Source organism: Prionailurus bengalensis, chromosome B2 (assembly GCF_016509475.1).
Source record: "Prionailurus bengalensis isolate Pbe53 chromosome B2, Fcat_Pben_1.1_paternal_pri, whole genome shotgun sequence".
Classification (NCBI taxonomy): domain Eukaryota; kingdom Metazoa; phylum Chordata; class Mammalia; order Carnivora; family Felidae; genus Prionailurus; species Prionailurus bengalensis.
In genome coordinates, this window is record NC_057349.1 from 118841417 (window position 1) to 118864673 (window position 23257).

Consider the following 23257-nt stretch of genomic DNA (forward strand, 5'->3'; position numbering starts at 1 on the left):
CACCATGAATAACTCATGCCCAACAATGCAGAACTGGCTAAATAATTATATATGGCCACACCAAAGACTTCTTTGTAGCAATTAAAACAGATGTTTCTGAAAAACACTAAACCTAAAGAGGTGTTTGACAGATTATTATGGGGAAAAGGTGGTTATAACAAAGTGTTACTGTAAGAACACATTTTATTAAAAAAAAAAAAAACCAAAAAACCTAGCCCATAAATTCATATATTTATACATAGAAAAAAAGACTCAGAACATATACCAAAAAACTTTACAATGCTTATTTGTTATGATGAGATTATATCAGTTATTTTATTCATGTTTATTTTATATTCTAGAATTCCTATAATAAATAACTTTTATAGTAAACCAAATCATGAAAAAAATGCAACTGACCATAAAAAACACACACATAATCATGAAATAATGCCTGTACTACACCAATATCAATTCCCCAACACAGGACCAAATAAATAAAAAGAACATACCTCATTTTGGCATGAACCGTCAGTGAATCCAGGAGGTTCATGGGTAAGGGAGTAATAGACGCGGAAGCCAAGCAGCTCGTTCCAGGAAGAGGTACTCTCATAATTCCATTCCCATAAATAGTTTCTACCAGAGCTCCCATGGGTAATGTAAAACATTCGGAATTTGTAGAGTATGCATTACACAGCAGGGCGATCTTATAGTCATTCATCTGTAAACTTTTATTTCTAAGACTCTGCTGTAGGAACCTACAATTTCAAGTACCATCAAACAGTAAAAAACACAAGTAACTTCCAGAAAGTTAGCTTTGTGTTTTAAAAAACATTTACTTTCATGAAATGATTTACCAATACTATCTTTATTCCTACAGGTATAATAGTTTCTGCTCAAAATATAGAGTGGTTAACGTACAAAAGTTTAAGTAGCATATCAATAAGAACTTAAATAATAATAAGCTACCAGTTAATGAATATGTGTTAAGTATTACTACATACACAGCACTAAGATTCAAATAATGAACAAGTAACTCACAAATTCTATTTATCATCCATCTGGCTAAGTATAACAATGTGCCTTCATTATAGATGTCACTGTGAAAAGATGATTGAGGAATGTCTCATAAAGGGACAGCCAAATGGAATGTGAAGTCTGACTCCCCTACAGTCTCCTATGAAGAGATCTGGGGATCCTTTCCAGAAGTTCTAGGTGGGAAGTTCAGATATTCCTAATATCCGTGACTATCTAAAGCCAAGTCCTATGCTCTTTTTAAGAGCATCTTCTTTGAGTTATCACAGCTCTGGAAATGATGTAAGGGAGCACACCAGCCAGAAAAGCTCAAACAGTCCTGGCAGCCAGGGAGTGAAAGAGAGCTGTCAGATCACGCTCAAATCCTGAGTGCTTAGGAAATTTGGAAACATTTTCACATACTTTTGGAAATTAAGAACTTTAATTAAGGTAAAACATGTAAAAGCTAAGATTAGACCTGGAAATTAAAAATTATATATCTGCATACATATAAACAGAATTAATTTTCTAATTGTTTTCTGATGCAGGTTATTGGTCAGTCTCTCTTGGCAGGACATGCAATTAAATATTCACCTTTACCTCCAGTGGGTGTGGGGAGATTTCTATACTTCATACAAATACTGAGACTGACATTAGCCTATAATGACATTAGGCTAATGTCATTGCCGTTTTTTAAAACAGTAATTTTAAAAAATGAACTGTTAAGCTACAAATTACTTACTCATGGTGAAGCTTTAGAGAATGAGGTATTGGAATCTGTAGCTTGGAGTTGTCATTTTGGGCTTTTCTATTGAGATGAATCCAAATGCAAGTCATTGCAAAGGCATGAGTTGACTGGGGTTTGTTAATATCAGGAACTGGGATATACTGGAAAACAATTTGCATATTGTAAGAAAGAGAATTAACAAATTGTAAATATTTTAATAAATATGTATTCTAATAATCCATTGTTGATATAACTCTTCTTAAAATACCCTGTATTAATTCAGCTTCAATTGTTCTTTGACTCTTTAATAATATAAATCAGAAGATCTAACAGCTATAAAAAATTAAAACTATTACAAGATTGTTTACTTGCCAAGGAATTAACAGAAATTCACAGGTGTTGTCACAGAGCATTCACAATCATTCAAAAATTTACATTCTTTAAAAAACAGACACATTATGAAATTTTACTGAATGTGATAAATATACCGTAAACTCCGAATTTCTAAAGGTCACATATATGGTTTTCAAGAACATAGAAAAATTAAGAAATATGCAATCTAAATAAGTACTGTATTCAATATATATTATCACACACACTATACATATTGTATACTGATGGGGGAAATGATATGGACATGTGGAATTTGCTTTAAAATTGTCTAGTATTAACAAAAAAGATGAGTGGAAAGATGAAGCAAGGATGTTTCTTAAAACTACAATGATGTATCACCTCACACCTGTCAGAATGGCCAAAACAGAAAACACAACAAACAAGTGTTGGTGAGGATGTGGAGAAAAAGGAACCCTTGTGCACTGTTGGTGGGAATGCAAACTGTGGAAGACAGCATGGAAGTTCCTCAAAAAGTTCCTTAAAAGTTAGAACTACTCTACAATCCAGTAGTCACACTACTAGGTATTTACCCCCAAAACAGAAAAACATGAATTCAAAGAGATACACACACCCCTGTGCTTACTGCAACATTATTTACAACAGCCAAATTATGGAAGCGGCCCAAGTGTACACTGATGAATGAATGAAGATATGGCGTGTGCGTGCGCATGCACACACACACACACACACACACACACACACGATGGAATATTATTCAGTCACAAAAAAGAATGAAATCTTGTCATTTGCAACATGGTTGGAGCTAAAGAGTATGTTAAGACAAATACCATATGATTTCACTCATATGTGGAATTTAAGAAACAAAACAAATGAGCAAAGAAAAAAAAAGGGAGAGACAAACCAAGAAATAGACTTTTAATTATAGAGAACAAAGTGATGGCTACCAGAGGCGAGGTGGGTGGGTGGGGGGAATGGGTAAAATAGGTGATGGGGATAAGAGTACGCTTATCTTGATGAGCACTAACATACAGAATTGTTGAATCACTATATTGTATACGTGAGACTAATGAAAAACTTAGAAAATATTTTTTGGTGATGAGTACACAGGGGTTTATTTTTTTATTCACCCTACCTTTTTTGTGCATTTAAAAATTTCCATAATAACATGTGTTTAAAGAAATGGCAATCGTCAATATATACCATATTTTACCCAAATACCTCATCTAACAGAACAATGGGGGAACATACTAAACTCACAAACAAACAAAAACAGACATTAACAGACACTGATGTTATTTGATCATTCAATGATTTGTATAGATCAAAACAGCTTAATGCTTTTAAAAAAATTGTAAACCTACTTAGAATACAGAGAAATACACCTGGCTGGTTCAGTTGGTTAAGTATACCACTTTTGATTTCGTTTCAGGTCATGATCTCATGACTGTGAGATCGAGCCCCATGTTGGACTCCGTGCTGGGCGTAGAGCCTGTTGAAGATACTTGCTCTTCCTCTCCCTCCTCCCCTCCCCTGCTCATGCTCCCTCTCAAAAAAAAAAAAAAAAAAAAAAAGAATATAGAGAAAGAGCTTGCTATAGATGTTCAATTTAATTTAAGATAAGCTTCAGAACTAATCTAGTTCAATTTCTTCACTTTGCATGAGTAAACTAATATCAAGAGAGACTCATGCACCATCTCATGATTTTTAGTCACAGAATTGGGAAAGAACCCAGGTTTTCAGCTTCCAAATCTGCTAACCTGTTCACAAAATCACACAAAAATCCTTACACATAAATTAGACATACTCCCCTCATCACACTGTTAACAATTTGTAAAACTTACTTCTTTTTCTGGATACAGAAGGTCAAAGAGCTTCATGACAGGGAGAAAATCAGCGAGTGCATTTTTCTGAATACTTCCAGAAATGAATTGCAGGAGAACCCACATTAGATGATCTCTGCCTTTAATCAGTCCTCTCCCTGCTAACTGTAAAAGATGTTTAAATACACATCTACACAGCTGGTTAAAGAGATGGATGTAGTAAAGTTTAAAGGGAAAAAAACAAAAACAAAACCCCCACAAAAAACAGGAGAAACCCTGTTCTCCGAAAGTTAGCATCCACCTTTGGCATTTACAATACTTAATCTCAACTTAAGACACACCAAGCAAAGCCTTTTAAATTATTTTAATATTATATATAGAGTTCCTCCCTGATCCCAAAACAACTATACATATCAAAAGTTCAATGTTTTAGAGCATAACTAAGTTGATCATGTATGCAAGAGAATCAAGTTTAATATAAGACAATTGCTAAAAATCTTTCATCAAAACACAAGGAATACTTCATTATACAAAAAGGATTTTTTTTTCTTCAATTTAAAATCCTTGAGGAGTGGGTATCAAAAAACACTTTTCCTGGTTTCCTGTAGATTAGAACAGAAATCAATGGTGGTGGGGGTGGCAGTGGGGGGAACTGGTGGTTAGAAGGATTTTAACAATGCTTATGAAAAATTTCCCCCCCAAAAATCATGCTGTAGAGATGTTATAACAACATTTATATGCATTCAACATGTCTAAAACATTATGATAAAACCAACTCTTCTACAGATTTACTCGTCCATTTGTATTCCGTTTTGGATTCATTGTCCCACTTTTTCATTCACTGCCAAAGTAGAAACCAGTGAGTGATGCCAGACTCCTGTTACTCCCTCTGTTACCTACCCATTACCAAGTCCTATTCACCTCTCAGCTTTTCTGGTCTTGGGCTCCTCCTCTCTTTTCTGGCTTAGGCCGTCAGCATCTCCCACTCAGATCACTGCAAAGGTTCCCTTACCAACATCCTTGCCTCTGACTTTGGACCTGTCCATTTTTATGTCCCCATCTTCCTACTTGTGGCAATTAGCAGTAATTATTCCAACGTATATATGATGAGGTCATTCCCCTCCTCATTTGCCGCCCAAAGAGAATCTAAACTCATTAGAACAAGTATGTTTGTCCATGTAAAGCTTTCCACGTCTGGTCTTGCCTTACTGCCTTTCTGTTCTCACCAACACTTCCCCATTTATATTTTTCTCTCCAATTCTCACACACTTTTGTCCTTTCCAAAATGATCATCTTATTGCTATGGAAACACTTTCCTATCTTTTCCTCTTGGCAAATTTCTATTTGTCTTCAATATCTCTTTGCTAAAGCCGTTCCTGATGTCTTTAATAGGGATTATTCCCCTTTGTTTCCATTGCAGGAAAACATGCTTCCATTACGCGAACTATTATCGTAATCAAATTGTATATAGCTATATCTTCCCATGAGTAAGGAGCTCCTTCAGGGTACTGTAGTGCCTTTTCATTTTGTATCCCCTGGTCCTCGCACTATGAATATGTGGAATGAATGACTGAAACCAATATTTACAGTGACAAGAAAGTAGAAAGTTTAGAAGCCATAAAGGCACTGAACAAAACGGCCATCAGGGCTCAGAGCTTCGGCCACTGCTGAAACCACTAGGCAGCGTCGATACCACTCTAAAGCCGACCAATCGACAGGTGAAGTGGCTCCAACAGGACAGTTGCTACTCACCTTCTGATGAAGAGAAAGGACCATATGTGGGAAACTTGCAAACTGGAAAAGCACAAAGAAAATGAGCTGACTCGAGAGGTGCTGCCACAGGAGTTGGCTCGTTCCCCCATCGTCAAACTTCTCCTCGGTCTCGGACCGCTCCATGGCATAGACCACCAGATCCACCAACTGGTCCTCCAGCACAGGGCAGCGCTGCTTGTGCTGTAGGGCAGAGATTAGATACAGTATTCCAAAAGCCTCCCGGTTAGTTTCAGAAGTTTACCGGTTAATGGGCATTAATTGTAACAAGAGGCTGAGAAGCATGGAATGAAGTTGAACTTAGAAAGTTAAGGTTAGGTTTAGTCTATTAAAGCTGCATCACGTTACATTATCATAGAGGATGAGTTCCATTACAAAGATTATTTTTCAGATCTCACACAAAACAGACTTCCTATTCACTTTTAACTTTTACTACAGACATCAGACATCACTGCTTCAATTTGACAAAGGGTACTGCACAGCAGAAAATTTAGTTATTTATCCTTTTAAAAAAAGATAATTTAAAAAGCACAGGAAATGAGGATAGTAGTATTAATTTTCTATTCTAACTCAAAATATAAGAACCCCGAATTTCCAAGAATCAAATATTGTGAGGAGAACAAACAAGGCAGTGAGAATCTATGTATTTTAAAGCAACCACCACAAGTTTACACTACCTTCACACACAGAGATAAGGTATATCTAAATAGCTGCCAGATTATACTCAGTATCTGTTTTTCGGTGTGTGGTATTGATCCTGACATTGAAATGGAAACTTCCTCTACTGAATAACCGACCTCAAAGTTAATCTCTGCTCTTCCTTCTTAAAAGCCAAACATAATGCAGCTTTAATTTTAAATTAGACTATTTTAAAATCTAAAACAAGAAAAAGAATTGAATTTAAACACTAAAATGAAAATGCAACTTCCCTTTCTAGAGGCAAAAAGATTTATGCTTTTAAAGCGATTTAAAAAATATGCTTTTACCAAAAGAAATATGTTAAGCCATATTTTAAGTCATTTTCATATTTCTTTTATAAAATATGTTATATGACTTAATAGCCAGGCAGTTGGAAGCCTTTCTAGTGAATACAATTACTAATACAGATGCTTTCCTTCTAAGCTTTAGATGTGATTATTAGTCTTTTGCCATGAAAAAGGGATATGATTTCTTTAAATTTAGGGAAAAAATGCAAAATGGGGACGGATTTGGGAAAAAAACAAAACATAATGAATAGCATCCCCTCTTTTGCATGCTCTTTGCCAGCTCCAAACTTGTAAAGCTCCAATATAGCTGCACTTTCTTAAAGCATGCAAATAAAACAAACATCTATCCGAAACAGTAAGCATCAATGGTTGTTTCATATTTTTTCCAAAACACAATGCCATGATCACAGTTCAACCACATTACAGGTTTACAAATAGCAATATTAACACCACCAGTTGGGACTACAGTACTTTCCCTCCAAATGTAATTATCATTATGAAGCAGAGCAAAGTGCAACAGACAACACTACGAACTATTTCTTAAATCAGCATGCAAAACTACTGTGTACAGGGCTTGAAATTCACTAGTTCTGCCAACCACCAACAACCTAAGGAATGTGTCAGACAACACAAATTTAGAGTGAAATCATTCAAAGTATACAAGAGTCAGAAAAATTTGTGAAAAGAAGTAAAGCCAGGATTTCCAGTAGGAATTTTTCATTACTGATGGGAATTTCCTTCTAGTTTGGAAACTAACCAATTTGTCATCTACTCCTCCATCCATGATGGTCTTCCATCAGTCTGCTTCGGGGAAAAAAGAGCAAACTAAATAAAATTGGTTTTTAGCACCTGAGTCATTTTGGAGTTTCCCTTTTTAGTATTAGCTGTGTGTCTTTAAAAAACCAGACTTTTACCTACATATTTTTAGGGTGTAGTAATAGTCGTACAGTTAATGACTTAAAGAGGAAAACCAAAAATATTAAGATTTTGACAAAGTAAGAACAACTAGGAAATTTACAGTTAAAGCTGACGATCTTTCAATACATACCACAATTCAAATTCCCTCTAAGTTTTCTGTTAAGAATTAAATCAGCCTGGAATCTCTATGACATCTAATGCCCTGGTGTCTGAGTGTGCCAGAACATTTATCAGGATTAACTCTGTGTTTCCCAGGTGTTTTGATGAAAGCCAAGGATATTTCTCAAACCAAGTTTCAAGATAGGTTAGTTCCTCTGTTTATTTGCCAATTTTATTAATACAAAAAAAAAAAAAAAACCCTGTTGAAATATAAAATGATCTACGCTAACTACTTTAGAATAGTAAGTTTGGCTTTAGTTTTCATTACTAAAAAATAAGTACATTAAAATTAATACTCTCCACCATGTACATTATTTTACAAAGTGGAACAAATGAGAATTTGTAAAGCAGTTTAATGATCTGATAAAGATTATCAATCACTAGGCTATGATACTTCTGTAAGCCAATGGATGCTCTATGGCTATTCACAACATGCTTTCTGAAAGCTTCTGTAAACTTAATCCTTCGAGATCTAGGCATTTGGTTGAATTAGCTAGTTTATATCATATTTACATGAATATTTAGTTAAAACTTGTTTTAACATTAAGAATCTAAGTTCAATATTTTACCATTTCAATTTCTGCATGAGAGCTCAAACTGTATTGGAAACTTATTTAAAATTTTCAGCTTTGGTAAAAGCTAAAAAGGAGGCACAAGGCATTAATAGAAATACTAACATTGACCTCCACTCATGCCCCTTATTCTTTCCCACCACTATTTCAAGTGGCAAATGATAATGCTTTTCAGTCCAAGTAACCATATCCTAGATTAAGTGGCCCCTGACCCTTTTGATGTAACAGTTCTGGTACTGCTTTTGTGGCAAAATTTTAACATACTGTACTTAGGTGGGCTTAAGTTAATTTCAAACCATTATTTCAGTGCTAGAAATCAATTTTAGAGCAATACCTATTCAGGACAAGTTGGGAAGAAAAATCCCTTTGTACGTCATTTATCATATTCTCTGCCAATCAGCCCTATGCCAGTTAATACCACTTTCAATGGTGCCTTTCAAAGATAATTGAGTGATTGGTCTATCACTGTCTCAGGGTAGCCAGAGTTCACACACCACCACATAAGAGCTTGAGGGGTGTATCTGTTATATAATGTTCTTCTTGGGCAGAAAGAACATGAAGCTGTGTGAACATCTAAAACAGGATTCTTCCACTGGGAACACTCCACCTTGCTGGTCACAGAACTGGGCTATTTATGACTTTTTGAATGTGACCAACTTTAGGATAAAATATAGCCCAATTCCTACTGGAAAATGCAATATGGACAGCTCTTAAAAAGTTTCAAGCTTTGAGTAAATTATTGCATTGCTAGAGAAAGGACAAGAAAGTATAGTGCAGGATATAGTTCTGTAATGATAAAAGATGTGATAAGATAACTTGTTTATTTTTAATCATATGCCTTATACTTTGTATTCTCACTTTCTACTCTACTTTCCAGGTGGTAAAATTAATATATCAAGTCAGTTCAGCATATATCTTCCATCTACAAGTCCATTCACTACAGAGTTTTGTACCAAACAATTACTGATGAATTGTGAACTTTTGACAATGTTTACAGTGGGACCAATACTAATAATGTTCTGTCAGCATTTCCATTATAAACTTTATTTTTTACGGATTTATGTCTTAGTCATAAACTTTTTTTAGGTTGAAACTTGTTATTAAAATAATCAAATCAGAAATACTCTTCGATGAATTGTTTTGTCAATTTCTAGTCTGAGAAGAGCTGCATCCCAAGAGAAAAAAGCTAATGATAGCTAAGGCTATCTGGGGGAAGGTACTCGCAGCTCAAATGACCATGGGTACATTTATCCACCAAACTGTAAAAAAAAAAAAAAATTGAGTCAAGTATGACTTAAAGTTCATTGCAAAAATTAGTTTTAAGACATAGCATGAAGCATTCTTTCAAAGTTGGCTGAATACTTACCTCTAACTCAAGTGAAAGCTGATCAGAAATAATGACTTGCTATTTAAGATGTTAAATTGACAGATTGTGTGAAGTGACTGTCAGGTACTGTAGTGTGAGGCAGTTCAGTTTCACATGAACATAGGCTTGTCCAAACAAGGAAACTTGGTAAATTTTTCAGAAGAAAAAACTTAAAATAATAAAAGAGATACTGCTACTAGGGTGAGGTTTGGCATGCAAAGTTTCAACACTGAGCAAGTTTTATGGCCAAGCTATATGTCCTTAAAAATAGGGCTTTATAAATGGAAGCACTGGCACAACCTTCACTATAGTATTGCAAACAGTAACGCTATTTTATGTAACCTAGACAAGAACGTCTTTTTAAAATCAAAAAGCTGGTCTATTTTAATATGTTGGGCTCAAAAATTTTTAACAAAAATAATTGGAACCACTATTTTGCTTAAAATCTCAAAGGTGAAAAGTCCTGGAACAGACTTGGGACTGTATAAGAGTTTGGTTCATAAAGTTTGGCCATAGTGTTTTTCTCCCACCACAGGTGAGCTTCAATTGCAAGGAGCCCACTCTAGGAGGAGGACACTTCTGGCAAAGACTGACAAAGAAGGGTGTTTGTCAAGCAGGTGTGGGGTCACCTAAGAGTGTGACATTTCTTAGTCAATCCCCATATTTCCAAAAAAACCTTCCCTGCATAAAGTTTACCACTCCAACTTTTAAAATAACGTATCTCTAGTAAAGTGCTTTTCCCTCTTTTTTGTTTTGTTTTTAATTTGTTTTTGTTTTAAGGCAAAGCAATGTAAATAGTTTTATAGATGTTATTTATTTATGTTTTAATAATCCGGAAAGATAAAGGCCACCACAAATCTTTCCATGTCTGAAAATTCCACAAGGCGAGCTTTAGCCCTAAAGTATAAAAAAAGAAAAAAAAAAAAAAAGGAAAATGGAGTGGGAAGGAAAAAACCACCCATCAAAAAGTGACAGGTGTTATTGTGTGCCAGGTGTTGTCTCTTTTTGTTAAAAAAAAAAAAAAAAGGAAAAAAGAAAAAAGAAAAAAAAAGAATATAAAAAAACAAACACCAAAAACCAAAACCAAAAACAATCCACCAAAAACAACTCTCATATCCCAAGAAGAAATTCGCTTTAGTGGCCTTGGTCTCAGCATGGTCCTGCCAATTTCAAGCCCCGACCATACATGTATTCTCTAAATGGAATCAGTGGCTACAAAGCGGCCAGCGTATCGTTAGTCACAATACAACAGTAAGGTTGTGAACATACCTGAGCAATGTTCAAGGTCTAGAGCATTGGAGGATGGGCAGGACAAGACAGGACAGAACAAAAATAAAGGAAGAAAAAAAGAAAAGACAAAACAGTGACTATGAGGCCAGCCTCAAGGAACCCAGAGTCAGCACAAACCCTCCCACATGTTAAACCACCAAAAACAAACATACACCAAAAAGGGGGGAAAAAATCAGCAGCCAGGCCACGCTGAAGATACCAAGGGTTATAAAAATAGGCACCCAAACAACAAAAAAGTGAAAAATTATGGTTAAGTCATGTGTAGGTTTCTCTGGCAAAAGGTATACTTGAAACTGGCCTTATAGAAAAAAAAGCAATGCAAAATAAACCAACTTTTAAAATATCTCCTTTTTAATTTAAACATTTTTAAAGCAATATATAAATGATAGGAACAATTCATTGTTTAATAAACCACATATTAAAAAAAAAAATCACCAAATAGTTCTTAACTGTTTTGCTCAGTTAGCTCTAGCAAAGAAAAGAGAAAAGAATAGTGCAGATTCTATGCAGAATTTACTAGGTTTCCAGCATAGTACAGTACCTGCTTATTTAAACCTAGCATATTGCAGACCATATCCCTGGAATAAGGCTGCTCCAATACATATCTCAACAAAGCAGTCTGTGGTTCAAACAGATCCTTTAAAGAAAATAAAAAAAATTATTGCTTCAAGATCAAAGTAAATGTTAATTCAAATAATTTGAAATTGGGATAAAAAAAATCCACTAAAGGCACTTGTTACCTTCATACAGTAGGCAGTATCTAGTGGAAAAAAATCATAGGATTTTAGTGCTTACAGTTAATCTGACCCCACCCCTCATTTGATAGGTGATAAAACTGAGATGAAGGGACTTGCCCAAGGTCATACAGAGGTTAAATTTTGAAATGACTTCAGTTACAGTCACATGAAAGTCTTAAGCATCACTGTAAGGAAAGAATCTTCTGTTCAGAAATCTAACCAAAGGAATGGAGGCAGTTTCCAATCACTTTCATAGTGTTAATATAAACACTACTTCCAAATTTAGAGGGAAATGACTTGATAGTAAAGGGGTTAAGAGTGTAGATTCTGGAATCAGATTGTCTGAGTTCAAATACTGACTCTACCATTTCCTAAACAAGGGGCCTTAGCCAAACTGCTACCCCACTCTGTCTCAGTTGCATCATATGTATAATGGAGACACTAAGACGATAGTCGAGAATAAGGGTTATTGCAAAAAAGTTCTTAGAGTAGTGCTGGGCATACAGTAAGTGCATAATTTATTTATCTATTTTCAATATCATTGCTATCATGGTAACTATAAATTCCATGTAGTTTACCACTCTTTCACATTCCAAAGTTTGCTGACTAATAATATGCCGAGAACTCAGAATTGTGACCTTAGTTTCACTATTCACTCTCCTCACTTCTGAGCAAGTTTCCTAATCACTCTGTACATCATTTTTGACACGAAACATTTACATGAAAAATATCCAGTCTTCCCCATACCCTGCTCTGTAACCATTTCAACCATACTATAATGAATCTATCAAATTTCAGTATAGTGTTGTATCTGTATGCCATGCTTCATTTTATTGATACTTATAGATTTTTCTCCTTTGGGAATACTCTATTCCACTTTTGTCCTTTCCATCCCCTCTTTAAAAAATCTAACAAAAGTCAGGGCACCTGGCTGGCTCAGTCAGAAGAGCATGTGACTCTTGATCTTGGGGTTGTGAGTTCAAGCCCCATGTTGGGTGTAGAGATTACTTAAAGAAACTTAAAAAAATAAAAATAAAAAATCTAACAAAGGAGAGGCTCACTCTTCAAATTTTAAGAACCACACAAATTCATTTTTGGTCCTCACTTTGTAAAGGAAAAATAAAAACAAGGATTCTACTTAAAGATTCAGTTTTCTTAGTCTATGTGCTTTGTCCACTGGAGCATAAACATCCACAATATCACAAACCACAGGGAATAATTGGATACTAGAATCACATGATAAACCACAAACCATTTTTCATTAAATATGTACTTCTTCAGCCTATGAAGAGAGAATTTAGCACAACACATCAAATAATCCAGGATGAAGGCTGTTAGATGGATCGAAAATTCCATTAGATTTATCTACACACCTTATCATATGGCAAGAGGCCTTTCAAGGGAAAACGAAGAGTTGCAGGATCCAATTTCCACGAGTTACAAATGGCTCCCGAGTTATTTACAACTGGCAGAAGGCTGCAGCGGCCTGTATGTATTACAAAAAAAATGTTTTTAAGTAAACATGAACACAGAAATGCCTGGTCCTTTGACCATTCTGTGAATATTTAATAAATATCTGGGCTGAATCAGACACTGATTGTAAAAAGCTTGTAGTTAAGTTTCGGGAATTTTCTTTGATTATTTTTAGTCCAGATGGTCGAAGACCAATTGTACAGACATTCCAAATTCAAAAATGTTACATTTGTCCAAGTATCTAGGTTAGATATAGCAAACTATAATCCGTGGGCCAGATGCAGCTTGCCGCCTGTTTTTGTAAAGTCTTACTGGAACGCTGATGCTTTTGCACCACAATGACAGAGCTGAGTAGTTCCAACAGATTGAATGGCTCCTAAAGCCTAAAATATTTACTATATCACCATTTATAGAAAAAGTTTACAGATCTCTAGTCTAGGGTCAACATGATTCACTTTACACATGATGTTCCTAGAGGCCTTAGATGTAGCATATGACCATCAACTCAGATACCTGACTGCCTAATGAATATTGTCACTTGGATGTCCCACAGGCACCTCAAGCTTAACACATCTTAAGTTGAACTCATCATGCTTCTCAAATCTGCACCACTTCTAGAATTCATTAAATGATACCAATATCCACTCAGTTACAAAAGCTAGACGTCTGAGAACTATCTGTCTAGTGTCTGCTTTATTTTTGTATTTCCAATCTAGAATAGCACCTGACTCACAAGAAGTGCTGAAAATTTGGTCATCAACTAAATAATGGTCTATATACCCAAACACTGCTGCGCACTGCACAAATTGCCAAATCACATGATTATTTTTAAAAGAAAATTCTGAGGGGTGCCTGGGTGGCTAAGTCAGTTAAATGTCCTACTCTTGATTTCAGCTTAGGTCATGATCTCAGGGTTGTGAGATCAAGTCCTGCATCAGGCTCAGTGCTGGTAGTGGAGACTGCTTCAGATTCTCTTTCTCTGCCCCTCCCCTGCTCTCTTTTTCTCAAAAAGAACAATCTAAGGAAAAAATAAATAAAAAAATTCTGAGAGTCTAACAAAACATGAAAAAATGAAAAACAAAAGAAATGAAGTATAGAACAGAAGTGTGAATTGGAATGGGCTGAAAGAACCTGATAGTTTTGTGTACTATGGCCTCAGAGGGACAGATCGGTTGAGACTTCTAGTTGCCTGGAGATTCCATGGGGCTTTACTAGCTCTAATAAAAGTTCCCTCTTTTCACCAGGAAAAACATCTTCTAGAATGATTCCACCTGAAACTTAGACCTAGTCCAGACACCTGTTTTTTCTTCCCTACACTCAACACAAAAAGTACCTGAAAACAAGGAAATGGCTATTATTAAGCTTCTACAGAATTATCAAAATAACAAACCACTAGGACATGTGTAAGGTACATCTGCAAATTTTGTTCAGTAGCTGACTAAAAACCAGGTATTATTTAGTGTATTTTAAATTATAATCCTACCACAAATGGAGTTTATCCTTGCTGTAGGCCTGAAGGTATCCACAAAGTCTGATACCAAGTTTCCAAGTAACTAAAAACAAAACAAAAACAAGTACAAAAATAAAATCAAGACTGCTCTGAATATAACCATCGTTTATATAAAATGAGACAATATGTTAAGATTTAATACAATACCTAGCATATAAAAATGACTCAAAAGTTAGTCCTCTTATACTTCCTTACAAAGAATTACTTCCCAGTTCGTCTGTCCCTGAATTAAGCCAAATCATACCACCATGTCCTTAGCTATTTGATGAAGCTGGTATATTTTAACACATGATATAGAAACTGTCTCAAGAAGATAGCAGAAAAATAAAACAAATACATTATAATGATAAAAAAAAAAGCACATTTTATCTCAGGATAAAAGTGACCATTTTGAAAATAAGCACACAAAAATTAGATTAATATAACGGGAGGGTTTGTGGGAGGGGGGATGGGCTAAATGGGTAAGGGCACTAAGGAATCTACTCTTGAAATCATTGTTGCACTATATGCTAACTAATTTGGATGTAAATTTAAAAAAAAATAAGTAAAAAAACCCACAAAAATTAGATTAATATAACTATTTTTGATTAAAATTTCTATTTAAAAATATAGAAAATATCAGATTTACCCAGTGTGGAAGTTTTCCCTCAGGATATAGTTTCCTGATCTCTGTGACTGCAAAATAGGCTGGTAATAGACAGGCATTTCTTTCCAAGATATATGCTATAACCTAAGAAAAATAAAAGAGCAATGTTATTGTTCTTGATTAGTTCCACAGATAAGCCCTTTAAATGCAACAGTGGCAACAAGAACAAAGATATTAAAAGCAAAGATATGATATTATGGGTTTAATGGGCTTACACTATAGCATAAAAGAATTCATTTATATGTGCAAGAATCTCTAAAAATGAAGATTCATGGACAATGAAATGGATGTTAGTAAATAACCTTGCTTTAAATATTGGTAGCCTCTAAGAGGAAAGCAACAGATCAAAGTAACAACTCTTGCAACATTAGTTACTAAGCACAAAGATCTTTCAGTGGTCCACAGGCTATGGTCTTGTAACAGCTGAAAATACTTTAAGTCTATATTGTTTTCATAATAAAAAGCTATGACTTAATTAAAATTTTCATTAGAAATACAATAAAAGTAAAATACATTTTAATCATATCATAAAAATATAATAAACAGTAAAACTAGAAGTGATTTTTGTAGAAGTACCCAAATGGAACAGTTCACAAACTACCATATATTTTAAAGGCACAGATCTATATAAACATAGACTTTTTTGAGATTATGATCAATGAATTGCAAACATGTCCTAAATTACCTCTCTTGCTGCTAGAAGCTGCTGTACAACAGCTGAGCTCACTGTATTGGGAATTGTCAAGATTTTCTCCAAAATCACTTTTAAGAGATCTCGAACACCCTGATATAAGAAAAAAACACATAGGTTAAAACTAAGTAGTGCCCCCTGTGCTAGTTAAAACACCTAAAAATTTCAACATCACATAATCAGAAAAAAAATGTTACCTTCAATGTCACATTTTCAATTTTTCTGAATCAGAGCTAACATTTAAGTCCCTAAGATTAACCCAAGAGAAGAGTCATGTTGCAAAACAGAATTCTAAAGAATGTCCTACAATATGAATGAACAAAGAAAGTTACTTACAAATAAAAATCAGTCCACACTCTGCTAAGTTTTTCGGACCCTCACAACATTACTACACTTTCTATTGTTATGAGAGTCCAAAAAGTTTAATTTGAGCTTACAAAAATATATTTAAATAGAACTCGAAAACACTCTGAGACATGGGCCATAATATTAAATTTTCTGGCAGGTGATCCCTTCTGCTTACTCGCTTTGTCGTATTCTAACTTTACTCCCCCTTCTCATCCATCACATACCTAATCACTCAAACTTATCCAATAAGGCTATTCTGTTAATTGGTCATCTCCTATCTATTACTAGTTGCCTTATTTCAGAGCAGAATCAGATATATAGAGAAAAAATTTCATTTAACATGCATTTATTGAGTATGAACTGTGTGATCAGTCTTGCAAAAAAGAGACAAAACATACACATGAAAGAAATTAGAAAAAAAATTATAAGGCATCCTACAAATTAGAAAGCAAAAACTCCATCGCTTCTCGGCTTTTTGGCTAAGATCAAGTGAAGAAAGCAAAAACTCCAAGTAAACCTGCTAAGGAAAGTGAAGTGTAAGTAAAGAGAAAATTAAAAAAAGATAGAAAGAAAGAAAAAAGTTTCTTAGAATTAATTCTAATTCTAATTAATTTCTTAGAATTAATTCTAATTCTAATTAATTTCTTAGAATTAATTCTAATTCTAATTAATTTCTTAGAATTAATTCTAATGGGGCACCTGGGTGGCGCAGTCGGTTAAGCGTCCAACTTCAGCCAGGTTACGATCTCGCGGTCCGGGAGTTCAAGCCCCGCGTCAGCCTCTGGGCTGATGGCTCAGAGCCTGGAGCCTGTTTCTGATTCTGTGTCTCCCTCTCTCTCTGCCCCTCCCCCGTTCATGCTCTGTCTCTCTCTGTCCCCAAAATAAATAAACGTTGAAAAAGAAAAATTAAAAAAAAAAAAAAAAGGACAATAACAAAGGTAGTCTGAATGAAGGAGAATGGTGTTTGCAGCAAGGGAGACCCTGAGTTGTATTACGAGACACAGTGAGAGTGTGTGCTGTTATTCTGGGTCAAGAGAAGAGCGCTGAAGCATATGTGGTCAAAGGAGGTCAAAGCAGAGGTGAAACAGGGCTTGCTCCCTTTAGCAGCTGATGACTACATCCCTTCATGGTTTCACATGCCCCTGCTCTGTGTTCTTTCATTTGAAAGGGGCGCAACATTGTAAGATCTGTGACATGAAAAGGCAACAGAGTCTGCTGGTGACTTCCCTACTCATCATATATATTAGGACTGGAATTTTTAAGAATGCTGGGAGGAGAGGGGTGCCCGGGTGGCTCAGTCGGTTGAGAGTCCGACTTCGGCTCAGGTCATGATCTCATGGTCTGTGAGTTTGAGCCCCACATCGAGCTCTGTGCTGACAGCTCAGAGCCTGGAGCCTGCTTCAGATTCTGTGTCTCCCCCTCTCTCTCTCTGGCCCTCCCCTGCTCATGCTCTGTCTCTCTCTCTGTCAAAAATAAATAACATTAAAAAAAATTTTTTTTAATTTAAAAATAAAAAGAATGTTGGGAGGAGAGCAGAGAAGCTATGGGAAACACTGAGCAATTTTAAGTTCCTTTAGGAAATACAACAAAAAATAAATGCTTCCATTTCATTTATTCCATCTGAAATTAAGATCTACACACTAAAAATCAATTATGTCTGAAAGTGATTACTTTTTATAATTAGGAAAAAATACCTTGTAATCCACTCCCCCAATTATTTTCCGAACTAGTTTAAATGTTAAGGCCCAAAGCTGCGTTCTTTCCCATTCCAGTGTGTCAGAGTTTATCAGGGATTCACAAACCATCCTAGAAAATAAGAATACCCATTCCAGTTACACAACAGAATTTTTCAAATTCTCTAACAGCCAAGGTCTGTGTATTCTTTGTATTTATCATAGCATTTCTGAGAAAGGAACATTACTTTTCATATGTACTTTAAAAAATTATGTACATTTTTTTCACTTAAGTGAAAGAACACAAAACAGAACACGATAATATTGTGTATATTCTTACTAGACAGAAATCTACCAGAAACTATAGATGAAATGCTTACCATCTATCAGTTTGCGGTAGATTGTATTTTTCCAAGATGGCTGAAACAAGATTTTCAATCCCACACGCTCTTTTAAAGTGTGACACTGACACTACTCCCATGAAGAGGTGGGAGAAGGGTCTACACTCTCTTCCCTAAAATCTGGGCAGGCCTAAGATTATGGCAAAACGGGTGCTTATGACATCCAGGGCAAGGTAATGTAGCTTCTCTCTAGCCTTCTTTTGAATGCTTGTGTTGGGTGCCATCATGCTGTGAGAAAGTCCAGATCATGAGGAGAGGGCATGTATAGATTCCAGATGATAGTCCCAGCTAAAGTCTCAGATGACAGCCAGGCATCGACCACCAGACATGAATGGGGAAACCTTTGTGATAACTATAGCCATAGCTACCATCTGACTGCAATCTCAAGATCCTGAGAAAAACTGCCTACTGAACTCAGTCAATCATTGCAACCATGAGTGTTAATAAGAGGATTATTATTGTTTTTAAGTCACAATGTGTTCACGTAGTTCACTGTGCAGGAAAAGTTAAGTGATCCTAGCTCCTGAGTTGAAAGGCAAAGCCTGCCTGGTTTTGAGCTTTTATGTACACAATTCTAAGAATACTATATCCTAGAAACTAAAACCTGACGTTTTATGAAGGATTACTTGTTGAGCCTAACCTCCTTTTTCATTCTTTTACTCTATTATAACAACCTGGATCAATTTCCAAATATTAATAAAAAAAAATTCTTTGGATTGCTCTATCAGTAAACATACCTGGGTGGAAGGAGACCAGTCTCCACTGCCATCGCTAAGCAGTCATAAAGAAAAGAAATTCTTTTAGGACTATGCTGGCCATGAATAAATTTAACAATCCACTGGATGCACTGTTCATGAGATTCCTGGAAAATTAAAAAATGATTATATTTTAGGCCCAAAGTGATATTTTATATATAGCCATATACATAGCTAACAAATGGCTAATATACCTGGGAGTATATCAAGACTATGAATGAAATACTCCACTATAAACATTCATGAATGAAAACAATTAAAAAAAAAAAAGACAAAATGAAAAAATTCAGATTTAGTATTTCAGTCATATTAAGCTTAAAATCAATACAATTCTATAGATTAAATTCCCACTATTTTTATTACATGAGACTGCCAGAAGGAGTAAGATTTTCTTAGTATTTTCATGGTCAGTAGAAAGCACTAACAAAGACTGTGTACTGTGTAAGAAATCGTAAGCAATGCCCTTAATGGCAGATATAAACATTCCTGTCATTGGGCTGGGTGGGGGGTGGGGTGGGGTGGGGTGGGGGGTGGGGGGGGATCCACTGTGAGTCAGTATATCAGCCTCATGAGAATTGTGTGAAATCTAATCCCTAAGAGCCTAATTATGAATCCAATGACATATCAAATTTCTAGACTTGTATAACCTGATACCAAAATGTAGTACCCACATCAGTTTGTCTTCTAGGATACCCTCAAGAGGGACCTACATGTCCTCCTCTTCCGCACTACTACTGTCCCTCAAACACACTTCTATTGTTGAAAATATAATGCTGATTTAGAAATATCTATTTTCTGGGGCACCTGGGTGGCTCAGTCGGTTAAGCGGCCGACTTCGACTCAGGTCATGATCTTGCAGTCCATGAGTTCGAGCCCCGCGTCGGGCTCTGTGCTGACAGCTCAGAGCCTGGAGCCTGTTTCAGATTCTGTGTCTCCCTCTCTCTGACCCTCCCCCGTTCATGCTCTGTCTCTGTCTCAAAAATAAATTTAAAAAAAAAAAAAATTAAAAAAAATTAAAAAAAAAAAAAAGAAATATCTATTTTCTTCCTGGCTCCCCCATTAGAATATAAACTTCTTGAACACACAGGCCATCCTTAATCCATAAAATGTTTAATAAATTATTTAAAAATTAAAATATGTTGAAAAGATGTTCGATATTAGAGAAATGCAAAATAAACCATGATGAGATATAATTTCTCCTGTTTTAGATTGGTAAACATCAAGAAACATTCATTAACACCCTACTGTGAGGCTGGGAACAGGTACGCTTATTCTCCCCTTGCCTGGTATGACCCTTAGGAAAAGCTGTTAGGCAATCTGTATAAAAATTATAAATAGACATACCCTCTAACCTACCAATACTACTTTCAGGAATTTATTCTGCACAGTGTCCTATGCAGAATATTATTCATTTTAGTACTGTTTAAAGTATTGTTATTCATTTAGTATTGTTTAAATAACCTAACAAATAACCTAAATGTCACTCAGTAGGAGACTGGTTAAATAAAGGAAGGTACAGTCATATGATGGATTATGCTACTGTATGAAAGGCAGAAGTAACTTGGATTAGTAGAATTAATGGATTAATGGAGAATTTCAATGGATTAATGTAGAATTACTTTCAGAATTTAATAGTAAGAGGAAAAAAGGTGCTAATGAACAGTGTACACATTATATGAATGTTTTATAAAAATTGATTCTACATGTGTAAAATACTTCCAGAAGGCAACAAACTGGGGATACTGGCTGCTGACATGAAAAAGTAGGTGATTAAGTTAAGAAAGATAGAAGGCAGGCTATTCGTAGGGTCCCCCTTTTTGGTACCTTTTGCATTTGGAGTCATATGAATATATTACCTATCAGAAAGTAATTAAAACATTTTTTTTTTTTTTTAATGAATATATGCCGGGGCGCCTGGGTGGCTCAGTCAGTTGAGCATCCGACTCTTGATTTTGGCTCAGGTCATGATCTCAGGGTCAAGTAATCAAGTTTAGCATCGGGCTGTGTGCTGAGCATGGAGCCTGCTTAAGACACTCTCTCTCTGTCTCTTTCTCCCCCTCTGTCCCTCTGCCCCTCTCCTCCTCTCAGGGTCTCTAATAAAAAATAAATAAATAAATAAATAAATAAATAAATAAATAAATAAAAGAGAATATATGCCATTATGTAACCCATGTTTGAGCAGCAAGTCTTATCACCAGTGGCTTAAATGGGAACGGTTCTCATTTCCCTACAAATAATGCACCATGAGAAGATAATACACTACAGGAACAGCAGCTCTTTAAGGATCACACATTTTGTCTTTTTCATGAACATATTTTCTGGTGACTGTTCTTTGTTACTAAGTTTTGCTGCTCCTTTCCTTGTTTTTATTGTAATATCTTAGTATCTTTATTACAGTATCCTTATTGTGGCATTTTTTTGTACCTTTACTATAGTATCTTTGATCATAGTATCTTTGTATCAATGCTTTGTAGCTCCTTTGTTGAGAAAATGAATGAAATTTGTATCTTTTACACTTCTACCACAGCTCTTTTCCCTTGCACCAAATAAATCAAAATAGGATGAAAATGGTTTTATATAATCTAACATGGAGGAGATTTTTAAAGACATCTCACACTGTGCTGTTATCAACTTGACTTCTCAGTACTGGTTCTCCACTAGAAGAATACAAATGGAAACAAATGGAAGCCCGAATATACAAATAAAAAATATTGACAAACTTATTTCTCCCTTTCCAGAAATACCTTAACAGCAACAACAAAATAATGTAAAAAAGAAGGCATCAAAAATCATCAGCTGAATGTCGTAAAAATGCAGTGCTCACCTGAGAAAGACCACCCCAAAACTGTCTGAAGGCCCCCAAACAGCTAATTAGTTTTGTTTTTTCATCTTCAGGGGTGTCCATAAACATTCTAAAACACAAAAGTCAGATTATTGGCTACTAGTTCTAAAACGGTAATTCAACATAACCAGAATCTTATGGATCTTATATATCTCCAAGACAAACCAAAGTAAAATCTTACAAAAATACACTCATGTAAAAACACAAAAATCTGCCATGCATATATACTCACCCAGGAAAAGCCTCTTCTATAATTTCCGTTTTCTGTAAAAAACGAAAAGTAAACGATGTAAAACAAACAAAAGAAGAAGAAAAAAGGAGGGACCTCCTCGAGAAAAACACTACAATGTAACATAGGACAAATCAACTCAATCAGAGACACACACAAAATAACAACCCCGGCCTGGTCTGTCACGAAGGGTATTGTGGATTTCAAAGGCGACTTTGAAGTTGACAGCTGTTGGAGATTCCTAAACCCTTGCGGACATGCACGGTGTCACAACAAAGGAGAGGAAGGGGACAGGTTGCCTGGACCGGGTTCCTTGAGTCAGCCACCGAGTGTCCCCCTCGCCCGGCCACTGCCCTTTATCCCTGGTGGCTCCACTCACCACCACGTCCTCAAAAATGCTCTGCAGTTGCGTCTCCATTTGGACCATCGCCCCTGCCTTCCTAGGACGCCCAGCGAGCGGCCCGGGTTAGACCCGAGCTCCGGGAATTGAGGGGCAGAGGGGCGAAGACGCCCGCCGGAAACCTGGGCTCTCAGGAGTCGCTTTCTCTAGCGCTCAGCGGAAAGGCTCCCCTTTCGAGGCCCAGCAAACCGCAGGAGTCTGCCCGGAAGCCCGGAAGTGCCGGGTGCGTGCGGATTATGAAACCTGCAGAAACCAGAGACCCAGCCAAATGTTCCGCCGGTGGAGAAGGGCGGCCTGCGAGCCAGACGAGAGCGCCCCCAAGTGGAGCTTTGAACCTAAGTACCCCGAGGCGTCGTCGGCTGCAGGTCGCCACCTCCCGGCTGGAGCGGGAGATGCTTCTGGCTCAGATGCTTTTGCCTCCTGGGAAGGAAAAAAACTTGGAGCCCAGGGAATGGCAGCCAGGGAGAAATGCTCCTCCTGCAACCTAGGTGAACATGACGTCTGTCACCTGCTGACTTTCTGGAGGCTGGATTTGAAACCACACCTTTCTTGACGACAGGGACCATACCTTCTCAAGTACGGTAACTTCAGTGCCTT

The 23257-nt window shown here is 36.2% G+C and overlaps 1 protein-coding gene across 2 annotated transcripts in view; it reads right to left on the reverse strand.

Moving 5' to 3' along the window:
• MED23 (mediator complex subunit 23) overlaps positions 1-22964 on the reverse strand; it is a 44738-nt gene extending 21774 nt beyond the window's left edge. Inside the window, exons 1-15 of one of the 2 annotated variants that reach the window (XM_043592381.1) lie at positions 22640-22872; positions 22264-22295; positions 22014-22101; positions 19172-19296; positions 18055-18166; positions 16007-16105; positions 15304-15405; positions 14649-14718; positions 13066-13178; positions 11497-11592; positions 10935-10952; positions 5647-5847; positions 3916-4059; positions 1736-1881; positions 492-737 (exon numbers count right to left, since the gene is read on the reverse strand). In XM_043592381.1, the coding sequence (XP_043448316.1) occupies positions 492-737; positions 1736-1881; positions 3916-4059; positions 5647-5847; positions 10935-10952; positions 11497-11592; positions 13066-13178; positions 14649-14718; positions 15304-15405; positions 16007-16105; positions 18055-18166; positions 19172-19296; positions 22014-22101; positions 22264-22295; positions 22640-22687 (1640 nt within the window). In that variant the 5' untranslated portion in view covers positions 22688-22872. Of the gene's footprint in view, positions 1-491; positions 738-1735; positions 1882-3915; positions 4060-5646; positions 5848-10934; positions 10953-11496; positions 11593-13065; positions 13179-14648; positions 14719-15303; positions 15406-16006; positions 16106-18054; positions 18167-19171; positions 19297-22013; positions 22102-22263; positions 22296-22639 lie in introns of both variants that reach the window. The other variant, XM_043592383.1, reaches the window with a different exon arrangement.
• Between the last annotated feature and the right edge of the window lie 293 nt (positions 22965-23257).